General features: G+C 41.3%; 1 protein-coding gene across 6 annotated transcripts in view; it reads right to left on the reverse strand.

Annotated features, from left to right (window-relative positions):
• The window catches only part of LRRK2 (leucine rich repeat kinase 2), a 122,357-nt gene extending 101,842 nt beyond the window's left edge, over positions 1 to 20,515 (reverse strand). For 3 of the 6 annotated variants that reach the window (XM_036297042.1, XM_036297043.1, XM_036297044.1), the window contains exons 1-7: positions 20,194 to 20,515; positions 19,839 to 19,924; positions 14,459 to 14,568; positions 12,142 to 12,230; positions 6,435 to 6,569; positions 3,723 to 3,857; positions 1,004 to 1,135 (exon numbers count right to left, since the gene is read on the reverse strand). In XM_036297042.1, the coding sequence (XP_036152935.1) occupies positions 1,004 to 1,135; positions 3,723 to 3,857; positions 6,435 to 6,569; positions 12,142 to 12,230; positions 14,459 to 14,568; positions 19,839 to 19,924; positions 20,194 to 20,347 (841 nt within the window). In that variant the 5' untranslated portion in view covers positions 20,348 to 20,515. The remainder of the gene's footprint in view (positions 1 to 1,003; positions 1,136 to 3,722; positions 3,858 to 6,434; positions 6,570 to 12,141; positions 12,231 to 14,458; positions 14,569 to 19,838; positions 19,925 to 20,193) is intronic. The other 3 variants (XM_036297040.1, XM_036297038.1, XM_036297041.1) reach the window with 2 other exon arrangements.
• Between the last annotated feature and the right edge of the window lie 222 nt (positions 20,516 to 20,737).

Raw genomic sequence — 20,737 nt, forward strand, 5'->3', positions numbered from 1 at the left:
CCAACAGTCTGAGGGACAGTGAACTGGCCCCCTGTTTAAAAGTTTGAGGACCCCTGCTTTAAATGATCCTGAAGATGGGTTGGGGAGGAGTGGGGCTGGGAGGTTCAACAGGAAGTTGCCCCACTCCTTTATTTCCTCTAAATTCCAACATCAGATTTATTTCCTCTAAATAAAAGGAAGTGGGGCAGGGAGGTTCAACAGGAAGTTGAAACAAGGGCTGTGAGGTGAAGGGAAATGGACTAGCCAGGGTAGCCTTGTAGGAAAGTATGGGTCACTCAGATCAACGGACTAGCCCCAGACTCTCTCCAAGGTAGGGTAGCTCGACCAGAGTCCCCCACATCCAGCTGGGACCTTAAAACAATTCTGAAGTGCTCCTAGATCAGTCCTGTGCCCTAACTCCTGCAAGTCCTGAGGATCTGTAACTTAGATCCACAGTATTTGCAGAGATTAAGCTCAGTCAGAGATGCTCACAAGCATACAGGAAGACGACTGTGACAGACTGGCAGCACAGAAGCACTAAGGTTAAACTCCCAAGAACTTCTTATATTGGAATTCTCAGATACAAAACACATGATAGCTATGGATTAATGATTAAAGAAACCAAAAATATTTCAACACAAAATTCTGGATAGTGTTAACCTCTGTAGAGAAAGCAGAGAAAGAAAGAGCCCAGAGTAGCTTTTATCAAACTGGCAATGTACTAACATCCAAGTTGACTGGAGAGTCCTTCTGCCTAGTGCTTCACATTTTCTGCATATTATTCTCATTCTTTATACGTGAACTATTTACATAATGACACTTTAAATATCGCACTAACAATAAGACTTCTCTTACCCACATCTATTTTTTGCCACTCCTTTTAAAATTCCTCCTAAGCATGACAGGACAGTTTACAATTTTACAGTATTTCCATCTAATATATGTCAGAATAAAATATACATATGCTATATATACTTACATCATAGAGACTGTGATAATAAATGAACCAAGAATTATAACTCACCTAACGTAAGTCTATGGAGCAAGCAGCAACTCACTTCTTGAATTTTTTCATTGACAGGGAATGCTTTCATGGCTTCTACCACAATGTTGTAACACCTGACGTTGCCACTCATGAGGACTTCAACATTGTTGCCTAAATTTAGAGAAATCCTAATCGTCATTAAGGTAAGAATTGTCCCTCATAAATACACATACAAAGACTTCTTACTGTAAATCTCTGGCAGCATAATGGCTACATTTCCAAATTTAAATACCGTGCTTTGTCAAATAGCTATAAAAATACTATGCTGTTCATTGCAAATATAATAGGATTTAGGATTCATCTCTAGCATTAAAGGAAAGTTGCTTTATTGCTGTTTCTTGGCTTAAAAACTTAAACAAGATAAAGGGGAAATTGAGAGTGTTTTTATATAAGTATAAAAATATCATTATTACATAAAAATATAATGCCTTGGCCATAAATGTTCCAATAAGTGAATTTAGGGCCTATTCCCTAATGAGGCACTAGTATATCAGATAAAGTCTTTTAATTGTTCCTTTTCCTCAAATCAACAAAAGAAAAATGAAGATTCCATTCCATAATTAAAAGGTTAAAGTCAGCTAAGAGCAATTTTCTGTCCATTCCAGAAGGGGAGCAGAACAGCCAGTGTGCAAGGCAACAAAAGGTGGGGGACAGGGAGGAGAGGCAGCATACTAAACTATATGGCTAAGGGCCAAACACTGGTGAACAGAAAGGAAGGAAAGAATCCACTGGGAAAGGCAGTTAATTAACAGAGAGAGGGAGTGTGCGAGCAGAACCTATATGGAAAAAACTACATGGCTGAATGAAATGTTGACTATTATTAAAACAACAAAAAGATGTTTGCAAAGTATTTTTATTTCTTTTTCAGCATAGCCAAACTAACCATTTTCCTAAAAAATACATTTTTATGTTTAAGTTGTACTAAAAATGTTAAATATGGAAAAACATGTTAAAATGAAAGAAAAACGGCCTCTTAAAACAATTTTCTGCATTTACTCAGAATAGCAGACATGATTTTCTCTATGACTCAATGGTAAATGTCTTCCAAGTACCATCAGTGTTCAAAACACTGACTGTTTAAATTTGCTACTTTCTTTGACCTTTACATTATGAATCAACACATTTTCCCTGGGTTATAGCAGATGTGGGTGGGAAACAATGAATTTCAAAAGCAGCCAGCCCCAAACCTATACTAATAAAAGCATAATATGCTAATAATATGCTAATTAGACCGGATGTACTTCCGACGAAGCTGGGACTGCGAGGGAAGCCCAGGTTCTGGGTGCCAGAGGGAAGTCAGTGCCAGCAGCCAGGGGAAGGAAGGTCTACTCTTGTATGAATTTTGTGCATCGGGCCTCTGGTAGATAAATAAATGTATAAATATAGCCAAGGAAAAGTAAAATTAAGAATATATTCAGTTTGTTGACAGTGGATGACTCAGAGAAATCTAAAAGTATGTCCATTATCTATTATTGCTCAGTCCCATCTACTTCCAAGTGGTTAATTTCCTGGGGATAAAAAAAAAAATGATGGATTTTAAAACCATCACAAAGAAAGGGCTTTCTTTCACAAGGGACCGGGGTTTTTACTGAAGTCTCAGACCTGCAGATTTCCATGTCTGAAACCATGTGTGCATATTTATGTACAATACCATATATGTGAAATACAAATTAGGTAATAATATGGTCAATGTTTTTATAACACATTACATAACAGAGACTAGTCTGCATTTTTTCACATCATTTAACCCATTTAATCTCATGTGAAGATGAAAGTATTACTAAATAAATGCATGTGTATGTCCTGGATAAACCCTCCCAGATAATACCTGAAATACAAAATGCTCATGCACGTATAAAAGTAACAGAATCTGAAGCATTATCTGAACCCATTGACAATCACTGGCAGCATCCACAGCAGATTAATTTTTTATCTGTACTTTTTTGTGATTTCAAAACATCAAAAAATGCTAAACAAGATCACAACAAAGTTTAAACTCCTTCCTGTGGCTGTTTGGGTCCTTTAAGATCTTGCTATGTCTCTATTCTCATCCACTGACTCTTATCAAGCCCTGCCACCACCTCCATTAAATGACACCCGAACACACACTTGGGGCTGTGCATGTGCATACACACACACATGCACACACATGCATGCACACACACACATACACACTCTGAAACACACAGTTTACTGAGCTACTTTTATCTTCTTAAATGCACTGTGCTCTCTCTTGCTCTGGCATCTTTATACTTATCATGCCCCCTCTCTGGGCCACTTTACCTACACTTCCACCTCCCTACACACAAAAAAAGCTCTTCTCATCATTCAAGTCTTTGTTGAGAGATCATGCCTCATGCACTGTTTGTTCTCCTAATCCAAGGTACTTGGGCCAACTCTTGCCTTATAATACATCACAGTCACCTATGTATTTATCTGTATCTCCCATAGTACTATGGGCTCCAAAAAGGCAATAAATATGTTTATATTTTCTACTAACAGTTTTCCCAATACCAAGCCCAGAGCCAACTCCAGTACAGCATCAATAAATAAAAACCAATTAAATGAATAAATAAATGAATGGGTTCAGCATCCACAAGTTTCTAAATAATAAAAATATTTTTAAAACACACTCAGGAAAAAATATATTGTAATTGTTCACACACACAAAAAGAAATCATGTACATAGGCTACTTACAAGGACTTGCTAGGGAATGTAAACAGCGCAGTACGTAAAGCACAATTTCCTCCTCATCTTTAAAGTTTTTTAACGCAGTTAGCAATATCATATAATCTTTATTCTCGACAAATTCAGTCAGTTGCTCCTCTGAAACTAAAAAATGAAAGGCAAAATACTGAAAAAGCTTAAAGATGACATGAAATTTTTAATTAATCAAAAATATAATATTCATGATAGTTGTGCGAGACACAATAAATACAATAGAGATATGTTTATATATATCAGCAAAAAGCCCTTCCTAAATTTTTTTAAATATATTTCATTGATTTCAGAGAGGAAGGAAGAGAGAAAGAGATAGAAACATCCATGATGAGAGAGAATCATGGACCAGCTGCCTCCTGTAAGTCCCCGACTGGGGATCGAGCCCACAACCCGGGCATGTGCCCTTGACCAGAATTGAACCTGGGACCCCCCAGCTCACAGGCCGACACTATATCCACTGAGCCAAACCAGCCAGGGCCCTTCCTAAAATTTTATAGTGGAGAAAGAACTATTGAGATTAAAATAATTTTTTTTGACCTATATTAGTTTCTCCACGATTTCAAATGTAAGAGTATTAGTCATCAGTTCTCAGAAAAACAAAATTATTTACAGTTCCATTTGGGGGATTTGGGAGAATCCTGACCAATGACTAATAAAGATAACCTATGGGAAGTAAACATACCACAATACTGAAAAGGGAGTGGTTAACTGTAACTGCTGAAGGACAGCTCAGCTAAATCTATCAGTTCAAGAGGAATGCACATCAGCAAATGACAAGTAATTAGACTTTCAAACGCTCTGTCTTAATGGTCTTGATTTCATCAGCAATCAAAAATTATCATTAATTTTCATAATAAAAGTCTCTTGATCAAGCCAATGAGTCCCATTTAGAGTTGTTTTATTGGATGAGAACTTCAAGCACATGTACAAAAATCTGATTTATCCAGACTGAGCAAAGCACTGGCAAAAATGTCAGAAAATGCAGCACTCTTCGTGATCGGTATCACTTTTTGTTTTTCAGCTTTTTACCAATGGCCCATATAATATAATGTGAAATTGGGTTCTTCTAGTAAGGATCATGAGCCTTTCATTTTGTGGAGCAGATTCCACAGCATACTTTCAAATTCTGAAAAGTAACTTTCCAGCCACTACGTCCTGGAGATACTCCTTGGAAAATTTAGCAATTTTCCTACTCTACACTGACAACCATAATACTGTCAGCACTGTCGAACTCTCTACTGAATAAGATCTTGACCTTCCCTGGTGCTTCTCCATATGTCATGGATGGGTCCCACACACTGGTGAGTGTGATGTTAGCCCTTCCCTGAGGAAGAATATGCCCCTAACACAGAAGACTGGAGGCCCTGTAAGACAATGAAACCTCAAACTGTACTTTGCCCAATTCTTCACAAGAGCCTCGCTGCAAGATAAAACATTTATCGAAGATAGCCCAAAAGACATGCAGTTCTTCCATTCATTACTCACAGCAAATTCTTCTCCCCAAGTATGATCATCTAGCAGGCCCATGCTGCTCTGACTCTTGACAGAGTGTCTTTCAATGAAATACATTTTGTATTCCTTGCAGATTGTGTGTACTTTATTATCTCATCCAAGGAAACCTTTGGGGTGATTTCTCAGCTCTCTCATGAGACCCATTGCCTGTCCTCATAAGTGAGTTTTCTTTTATCTCAAGTAAATTTGTAACCAATGATGTTTACCTCTTTTCTTTGCCAGATAGGAAGCAAAGAGCCAAATTTCTGGTCCAATAATTTGCAAATGCACAGGACCTGAGGTAGGTAGTAAATTGAACCTATCATTTTCTTATCATCTTCCCTTCACCCATTTCCTCATCATTTTTTTCTCTAGTATGTATAAATATCTATGTGCTGTTTAAAGTCCTTCTGGAATGAGCTGGAATTCAACAGTATAAGGCGATCTATCCTACTCCTGGAGCTGCCAGACACTAGAGTGGTAAACTGATAAGGACACAGGGCCCACATAAATTATTCTCATCCTAAACCCCCAGCACAGTCAGCTCTCATAATGATGCAAAAGCTGCTCTCAAAATATAGTGGTAAATTGAACTGCAATGGTGGCAGCTAGCTGTGTGCCCTCAGGCAGGTTGCTCACTTCACCTGATCCATTTCCCCATCCGGCCAGTGAAAGGATGGAAGGATCCGAACAACTCTAAAATTACATGATAATTTCTGTTATCAATCTCAGTGCCATCTGATAAAAAAAACATATTGGGCTTTTTCCTAAGGGGCACTTTGCAAACCTCCTGAGTCTGTAATGCAGAGCTGTTACCAATTTCTAAAATCTCCGGTGACGACTCAACGTCATAAACCCAAATTTAACCTATGCTTGTCTTCAGTTTTATTTTTTCTTTCTTAACACCTACACATTTGGTTTGCAAAGTGAACCTTATGTCTTGTTAAGCAATGGAAGAAAATGTACTATGATTACATAATTTATAGCCCATGAATAAAATTCATTCCACAAAAGCAAGCAATATTTCTGAATGAACACCATTACTCATCCAAGACTGATAACGCCTACCTCTGAATAAATAGTACATAACCTTCTTGGTATCATAATTATGTTCTACTTTTCCCATTATAAACCTCTTTTTCTTATATAAATCTCTTATATAAATATAAAAATAAAGAATTTGACATATTAAAATACCTCTCTCAAATAGCACATGTAAAGCTTTGCATCCAAGTTTCTGGACCTCGTCATTGGCTGAAAACTTTTTCATGGCATCAAAAATTAATAAGAAAATATCGCTGTCTTCATCCAATATCAGCAAAGTGATTTTACCTATAATGAAAAGAACAATATGTCCCAAGTAAACAGCTGCTTTAACATTTAATGTGTTAATTTTAACATGAGGACTACAAATGGTTTGTGGGCTTTTTATTTTTGATAAACCACAATCTTGCCCCAGATGTTAGACCTATCAAGCTCTATATACCTGTAGCCAAGACATCTTGCCTTCAATTCCTGAAACATATTTCTATCTGCCTCTTAGACAACACTATTTGAATACCCCAAACATAGGCTACTCCTGTTCCCTATCTTCATCAATGATACCATCACCCAGTAGTTACCCAAGAGAGAAACCACCAGGTCATCTTCCTTCTTCACATTCTCTTCATACTCTGCCCAACCAAACAATCAACTCATTACCAAGTCCTTTGAATCTATCTGCTAAATATCTTGAAAATTTCTTATGATCTAGGCCCCTCCATGCCTATTGTGTTCAGGACCTCATCATCTCTCACCTGGAATGCAAATACAATTGCTTAATTGCTGGGCCTGGCCCAAATTTTTACTTAATTTATTCCTTGAATGATATTTCTAATACTTTCTATTGAAAAAGATCTTAATATCCTCTGGTACTTCTCCTTATGTCATGTGATGTTTTGAAACAGAAATGGAAATAGACATATAGAGCTTCAACTATAAACCTACAGAACCAGGAACTAACAATTCAATTATGTCATGCATAGTGGCCCTTTAAATAACTATCTTACCTTATCAAAGGGAAGGTATTCAGTAAACCTCTTGCTGAAACTGTCGAAGGCCTTATCATACCCTTCAGTCTGACAAACAAGACTCTTCACAAACTGACTGCTGGCTGCTTTATTTCATAAGCCCCATGTCTCTCCATGCATTGTTGATTCGAAACATGCTAAACTCCTTACTGATCACTAAACATTTTCTTTGATATCCCTCTGCACTTGCACTAGTTCCGTGCCCTTTCCCATCACCAACATGCTCCTACCATAATTTAAGAAATAACACTAACAATACCTATTCTGTCAATGAAAACAGTAGTCCTGGAATGAAAGCGGTGGTCGTAGTAGCAAACCCTGTATAGTACATAGCATGTTGGATACGGGTTGAAGCACTTCCTGCTACCACGTGTAAATCCACCACAGCCCCACAAGGTAGGGGCAATCCCCATTTGAGAGATAAGAAAACTGAAGAAACTTGAGAGGTAAATCAGCAGAGTGACTTTGCTCAAGGTTCAACAACTAATAAGAGGCAGGGCTGGATTAAACTTGTTCCTGTCCATGGTCTTAACTTCTACAAATGAGTTCAGCACTCTCTTCTCTGTATTCCTATGCTGGTTTTCTTCATAGCCATGTTGTAGTACTTTTCTTAATAAATTGAAATTATTTATTTAAATACCCTTGATGCCTCTGCCTGTGCTGTCCGTTTGGTACCCACTAAGCACATCTAGCTTTTCAACTCTAAATTAATTAAAATTAAATAAAATTAAAATTCAGTTTCTCACACTCTAGATGTTCCACAGCTACCATATGGCCATGATATCATAAAGTATAGATATTCAACATTTCCTTCATTTCAAAATGTAATACTAGACAGTGGTGCTGAGCTGTCCAATATTTCTATGTTGTAGGAATCCTGCCTTATCTCTCTTGCAGTTCTCCAGCACAAAGGAAGCACCCAGTAACTATTAAATCAACTAACTAATAAGCCAACCAATAAAAATGATTCATAAATTAACCTTCAATAAGTATCTGGGATAAACTTTAAAACACATTAAAAACTTGCCTTACAGGGCAAAATTATGAAAGTTATGTGGAAGAAATTAAATTGACTAGTCTTTTCAAAACACATGGCTGCACACACTGCTATATAATCCAGTGTTGGTAGATTTTTTAAATACATAAACCCTCAGCAGCTTCCTGTCCACTGCCAAATAGAGAATGACTCCTCTCCCCTCAAAAAAAAAAAAAAAAAAAAAAAAAAAAAAAGCTCCCAAGGATGAGTTCAAAATAAATCATGGCTGAGATTCGTTAGAAGGTCCCATTATACATTTTAATAAAAGGTTGTGGTGAAGTGGTGAGTACATTCTGGCCTTTCCTCTCCCTCTTCCCTTGCACTCTGATCTTTACCTTCTTTGTTCCTTTCCCTCTCCTTTTGGGTCCTCATGACTAAGGGAGTCCGACCCATGGGTCCAGCCCCTACCGTGCTATCCTCATAGACCTCTCAACTCTGCCCCTGCTGCTCTCCTGACCTACAGTACCCTCCACCACTTGGAAGGAAATGCCTCCCTACCCTTCCTGATTCACTTTCCTGTACGCAGCCTTTCTTCTGAGAACCTTCTATCAGAGCAGGCATCCATCACAGCAATGAGCACAACTATTTCAAAATATGAAGAGTCTTTGTTTTCTGATCCGGACAGAAGTTTCCTCAGGGAAAGAACCTGACATGTGGAACCAGACCCTAATTCTGTTACGGGATGAGGCAACCTCTCTGTGATTCAGTGTTCCTTTCCTAGAAAACTGAGATAAAGCACCTATCTCAAGAGATGTTTTGAGGATTATGTTTTCAAAGCCATGTGAAGTATTTTACAAGTGAAACATGGCATCTATCAAGCACTCAAGAAGTAATGCTATATATTTTTTAAATATTACTATTATGTCATATTCTAAAAATATATATTAATTATATTATATTATATTATATTATATTATATTATATTATATTATATGCCCGATGCACGAAATTCATGCAAGAGTAAGCCTTTCGTCCCTTGGCTGCCGGCACCGGCTTCCCTCTGACACCCGGGACCCAGGCTTCCCTCCAGCACCTGGGACCTGGGCTTCCCTCTGGCCGCCAGCAGGCACCCAGGGCCCAGGCTTCCCTTGCAGCCTCGGCTTCATCCAGAAGGTCATCCGGAAGGACGTCTGATCTAATTAGCATATTATGCTTTTATTATTATAGATATTATCTTAATATATAAAGACCCAGGGGCCGTTACAACCGAAACAACCAGATGGACGACCAAATAGCAGGCTTCGTGGGGCGACCAGGCCTGCAGGGGGTTAGTGAGGAATGACCAAAGGACTGAACAGTAGGCTGCAGAGGGCAACCAGGCAGGCAGGGGGGTTAGTGAGGGACGACCAAACCACTGAACAGCAGGCTCTGTGGGGCAACCAGGTTAGCAGGAGGGGGCAATTGGAGGCTACCAGGCTGGTGGAGGGGCAGTTTGGGGTGACCAGGCCAGCAGAGGGGGATTTGGGGGCAACCCGGCCAGCAGGGGGACAGTGGGGGCCACCAGGCCAGCCGGGGGGCAGTAAGGGACAACCAGGCTGGCAGAGGGGGGCAGTTGGGGGTGATCATGCTGGCTGAGGGGGCATTAAGGGGAAACCAGGCCAGCGGGGGTGGGGAGGCAGTAAGTGTGAACAGGCCAGCACAGGGGGGGAGTTAGGGGTGACCAGGCCATCAGAGGGGGGCAGTTGGGGCTACCAGGCCAGCAGGGGGGGCAGTTAGGGGCAATCAGGCTGTCAGGGGAGGCAGTTAGGGGTGATCAGGCAGGCAGGCAGGTGAGCAGTTAGGAACCAGCGGTCCTGGATTGTGAGAGGGATGTCCAACTCATCAGGCCTAAACCGGCAGCTGGACATCCCCCAAGGGGTCCCGGATTGGAGAGGGTGCAGGCTGGGCTGAGGAAACACCCCTCCCCCGTGCATTAATTTCATGCATCAGGCCTCTAGTATTATATAAAATACTAGAGGCCCAGTGCACAAAAATGTATGCACTCGGAGGGGAGAGGGGTCCCTCAGCCTGGCCTGTGCCCTCTCGCAGTCTGGGACCCCTCAGGAGATAATGACCTGCTGGCTTAGGCCTGCTCCCGGGTGGCAGAGGGCAGGCTCCATCCCTAGGTGCAGCCACTGGTCGGGCTCAGAGCAGGGCCGATTGGGGAGTTGGGGCGCCGCCCCGTCATGCACAGAGCAGGGTCGATGGGGAGGTTGCAGCACCACCCCCTGTGACGCACAGAGCAGGGCCAATCAGGGGGTTGGGGCACTGCCCCCGGTCACTCACAGAGCAGGGCCCATTAGGGGGGTTGGGGCTCTGTACCCTGTCACGCACAGAGCATAGCCAATCAGGGGGTTGGGGCGCTGCCCCCTGTCATGCACAGAGCAGGGCCCATCAGGGGATTGGGGCGCCGCCCTCTATCACCCACAGAGCAGGGCTGATCAGGGGGTTGGGGCGCCACCACTCTCACACTCAGGGCAGGGCCGATGGGGAGATTATGGCTCTACCCCATCACACATAGAGCAGGGCCTGTGGGGTGGGGGGCTTGGGGAGCCGCACCCTGTCACACACAGAGCCGCAGGGCGATCAGGGGGTTGGGAGCTCCCCCCTATAAGGCACAGAGCAGGGCTGATCAGGGGGTTGGGGCGCCTTCCCCTGTCACGAACAGAGCAGGGCCAATAGGGAGGTTGTGGCCCCGCCCCCTGTCACACACAGAGCCACTGGGCGATCAGGGGGTTTGGGCGCTGCCCCCTATCACGCTGATCCCGGTGCCGGGAGGCCTCGCGGCTCCGCTGATCCTGGTGCTGGGAGGCATATTACCCTTTTACTATATAGGGTAGAGGCCTGGTGCACGGGTGGGTGCCGGCTGGTTTGCCCTGAAGGGTGTCCTGGATCAGGGTGGGGGTCCCCACTAGAGTGCCTGGCCAGCCTGGGTGAGGGGATGATGGCTGTTTGTAGCTGGTCATACACCCTTTAGGGCGGGGGTCCCCACTGGGGTGCCTGGCCAGTCTGGGTGAGGGGCTGAGGGCTGTTTTCAGGCTGGGGGTGACTGAAGCTCCCAACCACTCCTTTTTTTCTTTTTTCTTTTTTTATTCTGGGCCAGCTTTAGCTCTGAGGCTTGGCTCCAGCTCTTAGGCCTCCGCTGCTGAAAGTAGGTTTCTGGCCTTTGCTTGCAATGTTGCGATCCTGCTGGCTGAAGCCCGGCGGACTAAAACAGGTTTCTGGGGTTTTCTTTAGCTTCTATATTTGTTACATAGTTGTTTAGAGTTGCAGCTCAAAGGCCTGCAGCGGCAGGTGGGGAACGTTGGAGTCCTCCGTCACTGAAGCAAGCAAGCCTCATGTTAGTTTCAAGCTGCCTGGCTGCCGGCCGCCATCTTGGTTGGCAATTAATTTGCATATTGCCCTGATTAGCCAATGGAAAGGGTAGCAGTTGTACGCCAATTACCATGTTTCTCTTTTATTAGATAGGATACTAAAGATATAACGAAGAAAGATATAATAATGACAAGGATCTGTTTGGACCACAAGCTAATGGGAATATGAGATGTAAAACCAGATTTTAGGAGTCAAGCTGAGGCTAGATATATAAATTGGGGTATAGTTCTATATAAGGTAATATTAAAAGCCAAGATATTATGTGGGATTTGACAGAAAAGGTTAGAGAAAAAGAGATAAGGAAAGAAAAATGGAAACAAAGAATTTGGGGATCATCAATATTTAGGTTATATTATTTTATTATACTTTTAAACATTAAAACACAGCAAATGGTTTAAAATATTTGTTAAATAAGCAATATTAAAAATATATGTGTATATATTACCTGAAGTTAGAAGGAGATCTAAGGCCTTCAGTCCAACCATTGAAAGGTTTATACTGGCATTATGAACTGTAAGCATTTTAATAATCAGTCTGTAATTAAAGAGAAATTGAGATCAGAGAAATATAATGCCCAGATATTTGCTTTTTTTAGCTATTGTTTTTATTCACCTATATTTTATTCATCTCATTGTATTTCATTCCCTATACTGAAGTTCATGTATTTTTTTCTTCCTATAAACCTGAGCCAGGCTTATGACAATTCAACAGGGAACCATTATGAGTCTCAATATACAAGTTATAACTTCTTCCTCAAAATATTCAAATTTAATTATTAATGATTTTCTATATCTAAGATATGAAGATTTATATGCATCAAGAGATCAAGCCCATTTTTATATTATATAAACTTATGAAATACATGTAATGCATATTGATGTCTTAAAATATAGAGAGATGTTATAAAGATGTTAGTTTGTGTATATAAATTAAGAATCCTTTGAATATATAAATTATTGATATTCAAAAAACTAGTGGTTTATATTAGGTCTATAATTTAAAAGGTCTATTTTTGAAAAAGAAATTGATAATATTTTACAAGAGAAAGTGAACCTAGGATATCAGTAATATTCAATTAGTATTTATTAAATTTGAGTCTCTGAGTTATCAATTTTAAATATGCAATCATTAGTCTATTCCCACCCAGCACTGCTTGGCTTTCCATTGTTAGGTAGCATCCATAGCTTCATTTTAGATCCAAGAAACTTGTTACATGGTCTCCAGTTGGTGAGGTGAGAAAGTGAGTGACCCCATACTTCAACACTGTGGATTCTCCTCCTATCCACGCTACCCCTACCTCTCCCTACAGCATTCCCTCTATTCAGAACTTCACCATCCAAGGGATTTCTTCTTCAGTACTGTAAGCCTTTGGGGGGGTGGGGGGAAATCCTTGAATATAGGGAGAAATGTTTTACAATAAACTTTTGCAGGGAATAATCTAATATGCTCCACTGTAGAGAGCAGTGTCTATCTTCTTCACACTTCTTGCCTAAAGAAGGAGTGTAATAAACAATTGATGAATGAAGGGTAAATGAATGAATGATCAAATGAGTGAATGAGTGACTGCATGAATGAGTGAACAAATAGCTCTTATTTTTCTAAATTTGCAGCTATCGCTGATACCAATAAACAACACAAAGATGTAAAATTTCATTTTGCATATATTACATTTTTCACAAACAAAATGCCATTGGGAACAATATGTGTTCAGTTCTCTATGCGAAAGGAAAGTCCCATTAAGAACAAAGAACACAAAAGTTAATGACAGGACATAGTTTTTAAATGTCACAAAACAAAGTTATCCAAAAGGAATTTTCCTGGAAACAGATTTTCCTTGGGAACATTTTTTCTTAACTAATTATGGCTAAACAAGTGATTTCATCTACAAAGTAATTATGATGCAAACTGCAATAACATGGCTGGTAAAACAGCTATCAAGATAAGCTGCAGATGTGCTGCAAGGTAATTTCTTCTTTCATTTTGAAAGCTGCAGTTTTAGCTCATTAAATATATATGTATGAGCATACATAAATGTACTTCTTAAAAACAGTAAAGCATAAACTTCTAAATTACTGTTCAAACAACTAACTTTTCATTTTCCTCTTTTTAAAAACTAATGGTTTGTATCAGTTCTATAATTTAAAAGTAAAAAAAAAAAAGTCTCTTGGTTTGAATTCATAAGTAGTCATCAAAATTGTACAACTTAACCAATTGTACAACTGTATTGCTTATTTTATTAAAATAACTCCTGACATTTTACCTCAAATATTAGTTTTCTTATTCAATTAGATAATATACTTCTGAGCTGAAAGCTCTCTATAAGTGTAAATCATTGATGCCCTGGCCAATGCCTCCCAGTGGTTAGAGCATAAGCCCCACTGAAAGATCTCGGGTTCGATTCCTAGTCAAGGGCACATACCAGGATTGCAGGTTCAATCCCCAGCCCCCGTTGGGGCATGTGTGGGAGGCAACCAATCAATGTGTCCCTCTCACATCCATGTCTCTCTCTCTCTCCCTCCTTCCCTCCCGCCCTCTCTCCCTCCCTCCCTTCCACTCTCTCTAAAAAAAATCAATGGGAAAAAAATCCTCAGGTGAGGATTAAGCCAAAAAAAGTAAATCATTGATTCAAGAAATAAATAACCTTGTATTTTAAGTAATTTTACTAGATTGACTTGGATTACAAATACAATGTATCAAGAAAAGGGTTGTCATATGTATAGAGAAATATTTAATGCAGTTTTTGACACATCTGTCATACTTACTGGTGAATACCAAGGACTTCCCAATCGCATCCAATGTCCTGGGGTCCCGTTAAGCTTTGCATTGTATCTGGACAGATTTCTATTAATTTGCATAGAAGTGACCAACCCACCTGAAAGCAAGAAAGCCAAATAGTCACACTTTTTAAAACATGCTAATGGAACATTTTCAGTCAAACGTGAATATCTTCATTCCTAGGACAGGTGATTAGATTACTTTTAAATAGTTATGTTTAAACAAAATGATAATCTAACATGCTTCCTAAAAAAAGCAAGCAATGTACTTGCAATACATCTTGTTCCAAAAATCATACCAGAAGGTCACACAAAAAATATTACATCTTTCTGAATGACAAAGGAAACGGACATCCCTGTTGTCTAAATATTAAAAAGAGCAAAACACACAAAGTAGTCCTCAAGGGCATAGCGAGATTATGAAGCGCACGAGAGGCTACACTCAGGCCTCAGTATTATTTAAGTCATATCTACCTGAGAGAATTTCTTCGAAATATTTAGGATTTTAATAATAGGAAAAAATGAAGTGGCTTGGAATGGAGGATTAGGGGAAGTCGAAGATTTTTATAGCAAAGTGTGAGTTATCAGGAAAGACTGCATCCCAGGTAATGGACCTAGAAAAGCAGCATCATTGTCTGATAACAATATAACATCTGTTCCAGAACAAAGAGAAAGGCAATATAAGATAGAGAGAAGGTAGAATCTGTTTGGGGAACCCTCTAAATTTCTTTAGAACATCTAAAAAATGAGCTGATGATGTCTAGACATCAAAAATGTCCCTAGGCTCTTTCATATTTCCAAATGAAATACTATCTTACCAATGGTTTATTTTTATTTTTTTGGGGGGGGGTGGGGGGGATTGTTTTCCTTTTTATTGAATTTACTAGAGGCCCAGTACATGAAATTTGTGCACTGGGAGGGGGTGTCCCTCAGCCTAGCTTGCACCCTCTCCAAATCTGGGACCCCTCAAGGGATGTCCAACTGCTGGTTTAGGTCCGATCCCACATCAGGCCTAAATTGGCAGTCAGACACCCCTCTCACAATCCAGGACTGCTGCCTCCCAACCGCTTGCCTGCACTGCCTGCCTGATTGCCCCTAACCGCTTCTGCCTGCCAGCCTGATCACCCCCTAAACATTCCCCTGCTAGCCTGATCAATGCCTAACTGCTCGCTTGCCGGCCTGGGTGCTCCCAACTGCCCTCCCCTGCTGGCCTGGTCGCCCCTAACTGCTCTCCCCTGCTGGCCATCTTTTGGTGGCCATCTTTGACCACATGGGGGCAGCCATCTTGTGCAAGGGCATAATGGTCAATTTGCATATTACCTCTTTATTATATAGGATTATGTAGGATTGGAGTGACACTGGTTAACAAAATTATACAGGTTTCACATGCACAATTCTATAGCACATCATCTATACACTGTATGTGTGTTCACCACCCCAAGTCAGGTCTCCATCCATCACCATTTATCCCCCTTACACACTCCTCCATCTCCCCAATCACTACACTGTTGTCTGTGTCATGCGTTTTTTCTCTCTATTTTTTCTTTTTTGCTCAGTCCCTCTGCCCCTCCAGCTCCTTAACCCCCACCCCTCCAACAGCTGTTGGCCTGCTCTCTATCTATGAATCAGTCTGTATTTTGCTTGTTAATTTTATTCATTATATTCCACAGATGAGTGAAATCAAATGGCACTTGTCTTTCTCTGACTGGCTTATTTCACTGAGCATAATGCTCTCCAGGTCCATCCATACTTTTCAAATATAACTTCATTCTAACACTGGATGCATAAGTGGAACTGAGGAATGCAAAGAGTTGAATGACAAGGATGAGACATTTCTGTGCATCTAATAAGGAATAAAGGCACAACATTCTTGTTTACAGGAATAAGGAGTATTTCACAAGATAAAAATAATCACACAAGATCTCTTCACCATATCATTTCTGGATCTTTTCTGGATTAAGCATGAATTGCTTTACTCCGTCATTACTTCCTTTTACATGCTTTCAAATTACTCAAAAATGCAGCAATTTCTGACAGTTATTTTTTCTATACTTAAGTAAGACACCCTCCTCCATATAAGCTGAACAGACATTGACAATGCAGCAGTCATAGAAACTGGCTATTTTCGTGCTTTCATAAAATACATTGAGACTTTTTCCCCAAGTATTTAAGAAAATAACATTTGAAACAGCTTCCGGTGGAAAATAAATCATTAATCACATAGGATGCTATATTCATTTCTGTAGCTGCATGGCTTTTTCAAGAAGAAAACCTGTTTTGTTTTGGTTGGTGAAGCAACAGCATCAGAAATTACCTTGCAAAAAGACTGAGGCAACTGGGCTGCTGTGATTCAATAGAATTGCTGGGCCTTAGCTGGTTTGGCTCAGTGGACAGAGCATCGGCCTGCAGACCAAAGGGTCCAGGGCTCAATTCCAGTTAAGGGCACATGTCCAGTTTGCAGGCTCAGTTCCCCAGTAGGGGCGGGCAGGAGACAGCCGGTCAATGCTTCTCTCTCATCATTGATGTTTCTATCTCTCTCCCCCTCTCCCTTCCGCTCTGAAAAAAATAAAAATATATTTTAAATAAATAAATAAAATAAATAGATTTGCTGGCCCTAAAACATGGGTAGCAAGTGATCTGTTGACCTGTTCAATTAAAAGCTTATCTTTCAAAGAGAGAAGGTTCCCATCCTACAGTTATAATACAACTAGAGGCTCAGTGCACAGATTCGTGCACCAGTGGGGTCCTTTAGCCTGGCCTCTGACATCCCCTGACCAGATCTCTGACATCCCCTGAGAGGTCCTGGATGCAAGAGGGCGGTTCTTGGGTGAGGCCCCTCAGAACCAGGCTCCCTCCTCTGATTCCCGGTGGGTCACCCAAGAACCGCAGCTGCCAAGTCACCACAGCTCAGCAGCTCCTGCGTTGCGTGTCTGCCTCCTGGTGGTCAGTGTGCATCATAGCTACCGGCTGAATGGTCAGATGATCAGACAGTTGCTTAGGCTTTTATATATATAGATCAAATTGGTAGTTTCACTTTATTATAATTAGTCTATAAACTCAAAGATCTAATTAATGCACAATGGGAAACAGTATAGAGGGTTAAAGAAAATTTTAGGCCCCTTCATTTACTTCACTCCCTTACTTCAAAGGTTGAAACTCTGTGGATAAAGACAAGTAATGTAAAATTGAGGAGCACAGAGATTGATCAGATGACTGGCAGGAAGAGAAAGTAATTAGGACAGCTAGCCTAACGACCAATTCCCTAAAGGTTGTCATTTGTTAAGGAGCATGAATAAAATATGAAAAGACCTTGAAAATAAAAATTCAGAATCTGGATTATCATGCTAACTGAATTTTTGAAACATTAATATTTTATTATGAAGAGTAATTTACCCGAACTCCTTTAATTCATCATTAAGAGCTTTTCATTCAGCACTCCCAGCTAATTCAACATACAAAGCATGAAAGGATATCTATATTAATTGCAAAAGTAATATAAAAAGACGTGAAGAAAAAAAAAAACACCACTTTCTTTTAAGTGGAGTATTAAACTATCAGGGAGAGACCCCTTTCTGCAGTCCTTTGATAAGACCGTTGATAATTAAAATTGATAATGCCATTGTGTCTAGAGTGGCCACAATATTTGCGCCAAACGGCTGTGATTTTTACTTGCACAAAAAGCTTGTGAATTCAGACAGCTAGTGGACTGTCTGATGGGAAGATATTCTTAAGTGTGTGGAGACTTGAGTTCTGGCTCTGTCACTGCTTAGGCAGTTCCTAAAATAAAGAATTAGGTGGGGGGTTTGTCCCAGGCTCCCCTTGGTTCTCAAGTCTAGCACTGTCTCCTCTGGACCCTGCAGACCAAAGCCCAGCCCACCCAGGGTCCAATTGTTCTGAGTGGCACCCAACAGATGTGGCTCCACCAAGCACAGAACTCAAGGAATGGGGGGTGCGAGACCAGGACTTTTGAACACCAAAGAACAGGCCAGTAAGAGGGGGTGATGTGGGTGGAAAGCTCAAAGGGCCAGAGCTGAAAAATGACTCATATTTCATGGACGACATTCAGACACTGGATGCTAAAAAGAACAGTATCGCCCTAACCGTTTTGGCTCAGTGGATAGAGCGTTGGCCTGCAGACTGAAGGATCCCAGGTTTGATTCCAGTCAAGGGCAGGTACCTTGTGATGTTTCTCTCTCATTGATGTTTCTAACTCTCTATCCCTCTCCCTTCCTCCCTGTAAAAAAAATCAATAAAATATATTTTTTAAAAAAATAATAAAAAGAACAGTGTCTTTATCATGCCTCCATTTTTTCATAGTTTATTAGCTGACAGCCTGAACATCAATAGTCAGATGGCAAATATTTCAGTTGAAGAAAAACAAAAGTAACTATTTATCCCAGATATAAATGTCCTTATATAAAAGAAGCTAGGTATATGTTCACCCAGGAGAGACTAGCTGGATAAAGAGATAGGCAGGAGATAGAGATTAGAGATACAGATAATTCTTACAGCTGTCTAGCCTCACATGTAGGTATTATGACTGCACCTCAATAGAGTTCAAAGTTCAATTCTCTTTCACTCAGGACCTTACATGAAAATGACAACACTGATTTCAGTTCTCTAAATCTCTAAATCTACAAAGGAAGTTAACAGGTTAGGAGGTATTTGTTTTGACTGGTTATCATCCTTAATTATCTCCTTAGGGCTCCTTTTTCAAAAAATATATATCTAATAGATCTAGCGAATTTCTGGCTTTCAAATGGTGCACATTCTAAGTTTCACTTCTACATTCATTTTTATGTGAAAACAGTTGAAAAGTATAAATCTGAGCTTATAGAGGAATCATAAACCATGATTTCATTTAGATACTACAAGATATACTACAACTAAAGACAGAAATCTGTCTTTAAATTTAAAAAAGCTTAACCCTCTGAAAATATGTGAGTTACCTCATTTTACTAATTTATTATTAATTTTATTACTGTTAATTGTTCCCTTTTCGCAAATTATTCACAATGCAGTCATCTGGAGCCTGCTGTACATTGGCAGGATTGTTGGGATAACTTTTACTTAAATACTGATGAACTCAGATAGCCAATAACAGAACTAAACCTCAACCTATTATTCACCTCCCACCACCACCCATATTGTCAGTCAACTGTATAAAGTTAATTAGAGAGCACAGTTAGGGTGTCCTTTGACACCGTTAACTTTTGATAATGATTTGACAGTCCTTCTCCATCTTAAAATCACAGTCAGGGTTTATCAAGCCAAATCTCTGAAATGACTCATAGCTCTAGGTATGCAAAGCTGACAGGAAAACATCCTTTTCCAAAAAGAAGGGGAAATAAGCGACTGAAAACTTTACCTGCTGCACGCAGGCCACTCTCACATAGGAGTCCAAGACGATCAACAGAGGCACGTGGACATTTTTGCCTTGAAATAACTTGGCGGCTGGAAAAGAAGGGGGGGGGCAGAAAAAACAGCAAAGTCACCATTCCCAGTGGCACCCCCTTTCAGTCTGAAAAGTGCGGAGAACGCAAAAGGAGTCACCGCAAGCCCTTCCTAGAACTCTCAGCTGCTTATGCGCTAAGGAGTGGAGTTCGTGGTTTCCCAAGAGTCCAGGTTTGCGCAAAGAGCGGAGGAGAAAGTTTGCAAAAGAGGAGCGGGGGTTGGGAGGGAGGGAGGGACGGGGAGAGAAAGGAACGGTTGCAAATGATTACCGTGGTCAGCGTAGGTGAACACCTGTATATCCTCCAGAGTTTGGACCAGCGTCTCTATCTGCTTTCCTTCCTGGAGATTGTTCAGCCTGACTATCAACTTCTTCAAAGTTTCCTCGTCCTCCTCCTCGCACCCCTGACAGCTGCCACTGGCCATGATGGACCCTGCGCCCAGCAGGCCTCCCCTCCTGCGCCAAGGCCAGCTGCTCCCGGCCGCTGCTCCCAGGCCGCTGCTCCGGGGCGAGCACAGCTCACTGCCCGCAGCCCGAGCGCCCCGCACGCCCCATGCGCACCCACGCCCGCCTGTTTATGCCGAGGGCGGCGACTCCCCACCCAGCTCGCCCTGCCCTCCCTGAGCCTCCTCCTCCTGCTTCCTCCTCCCCCACCCAGGCCCCAAAAAGGAGCTCAGTGGCCTGCGAGAGGCTCGCCGAGGCTGGGCGCCCAGCGGAACCGTGGCGAGCAGCGCAGACAGGGCTTGAGCTGGCCCGGCCTGGGTGACCCTGACCGTGACCCCCTTGCGGGCCAAGGCGGACCGGATCCCAGTGGC

This window comes from Myotis myotis, unplaced genomic scaffold (genome assembly GCF_014108235.1).
Source record: "Myotis myotis isolate mMyoMyo1 unplaced genomic scaffold, mMyoMyo1.p scaffold_m19_p_3, whole genome shotgun sequence".
Lineage (NCBI taxonomy): Eukaryota > Metazoa > Chordata > Mammalia > Chiroptera > Vespertilionidae > Myotis > Myotis myotis.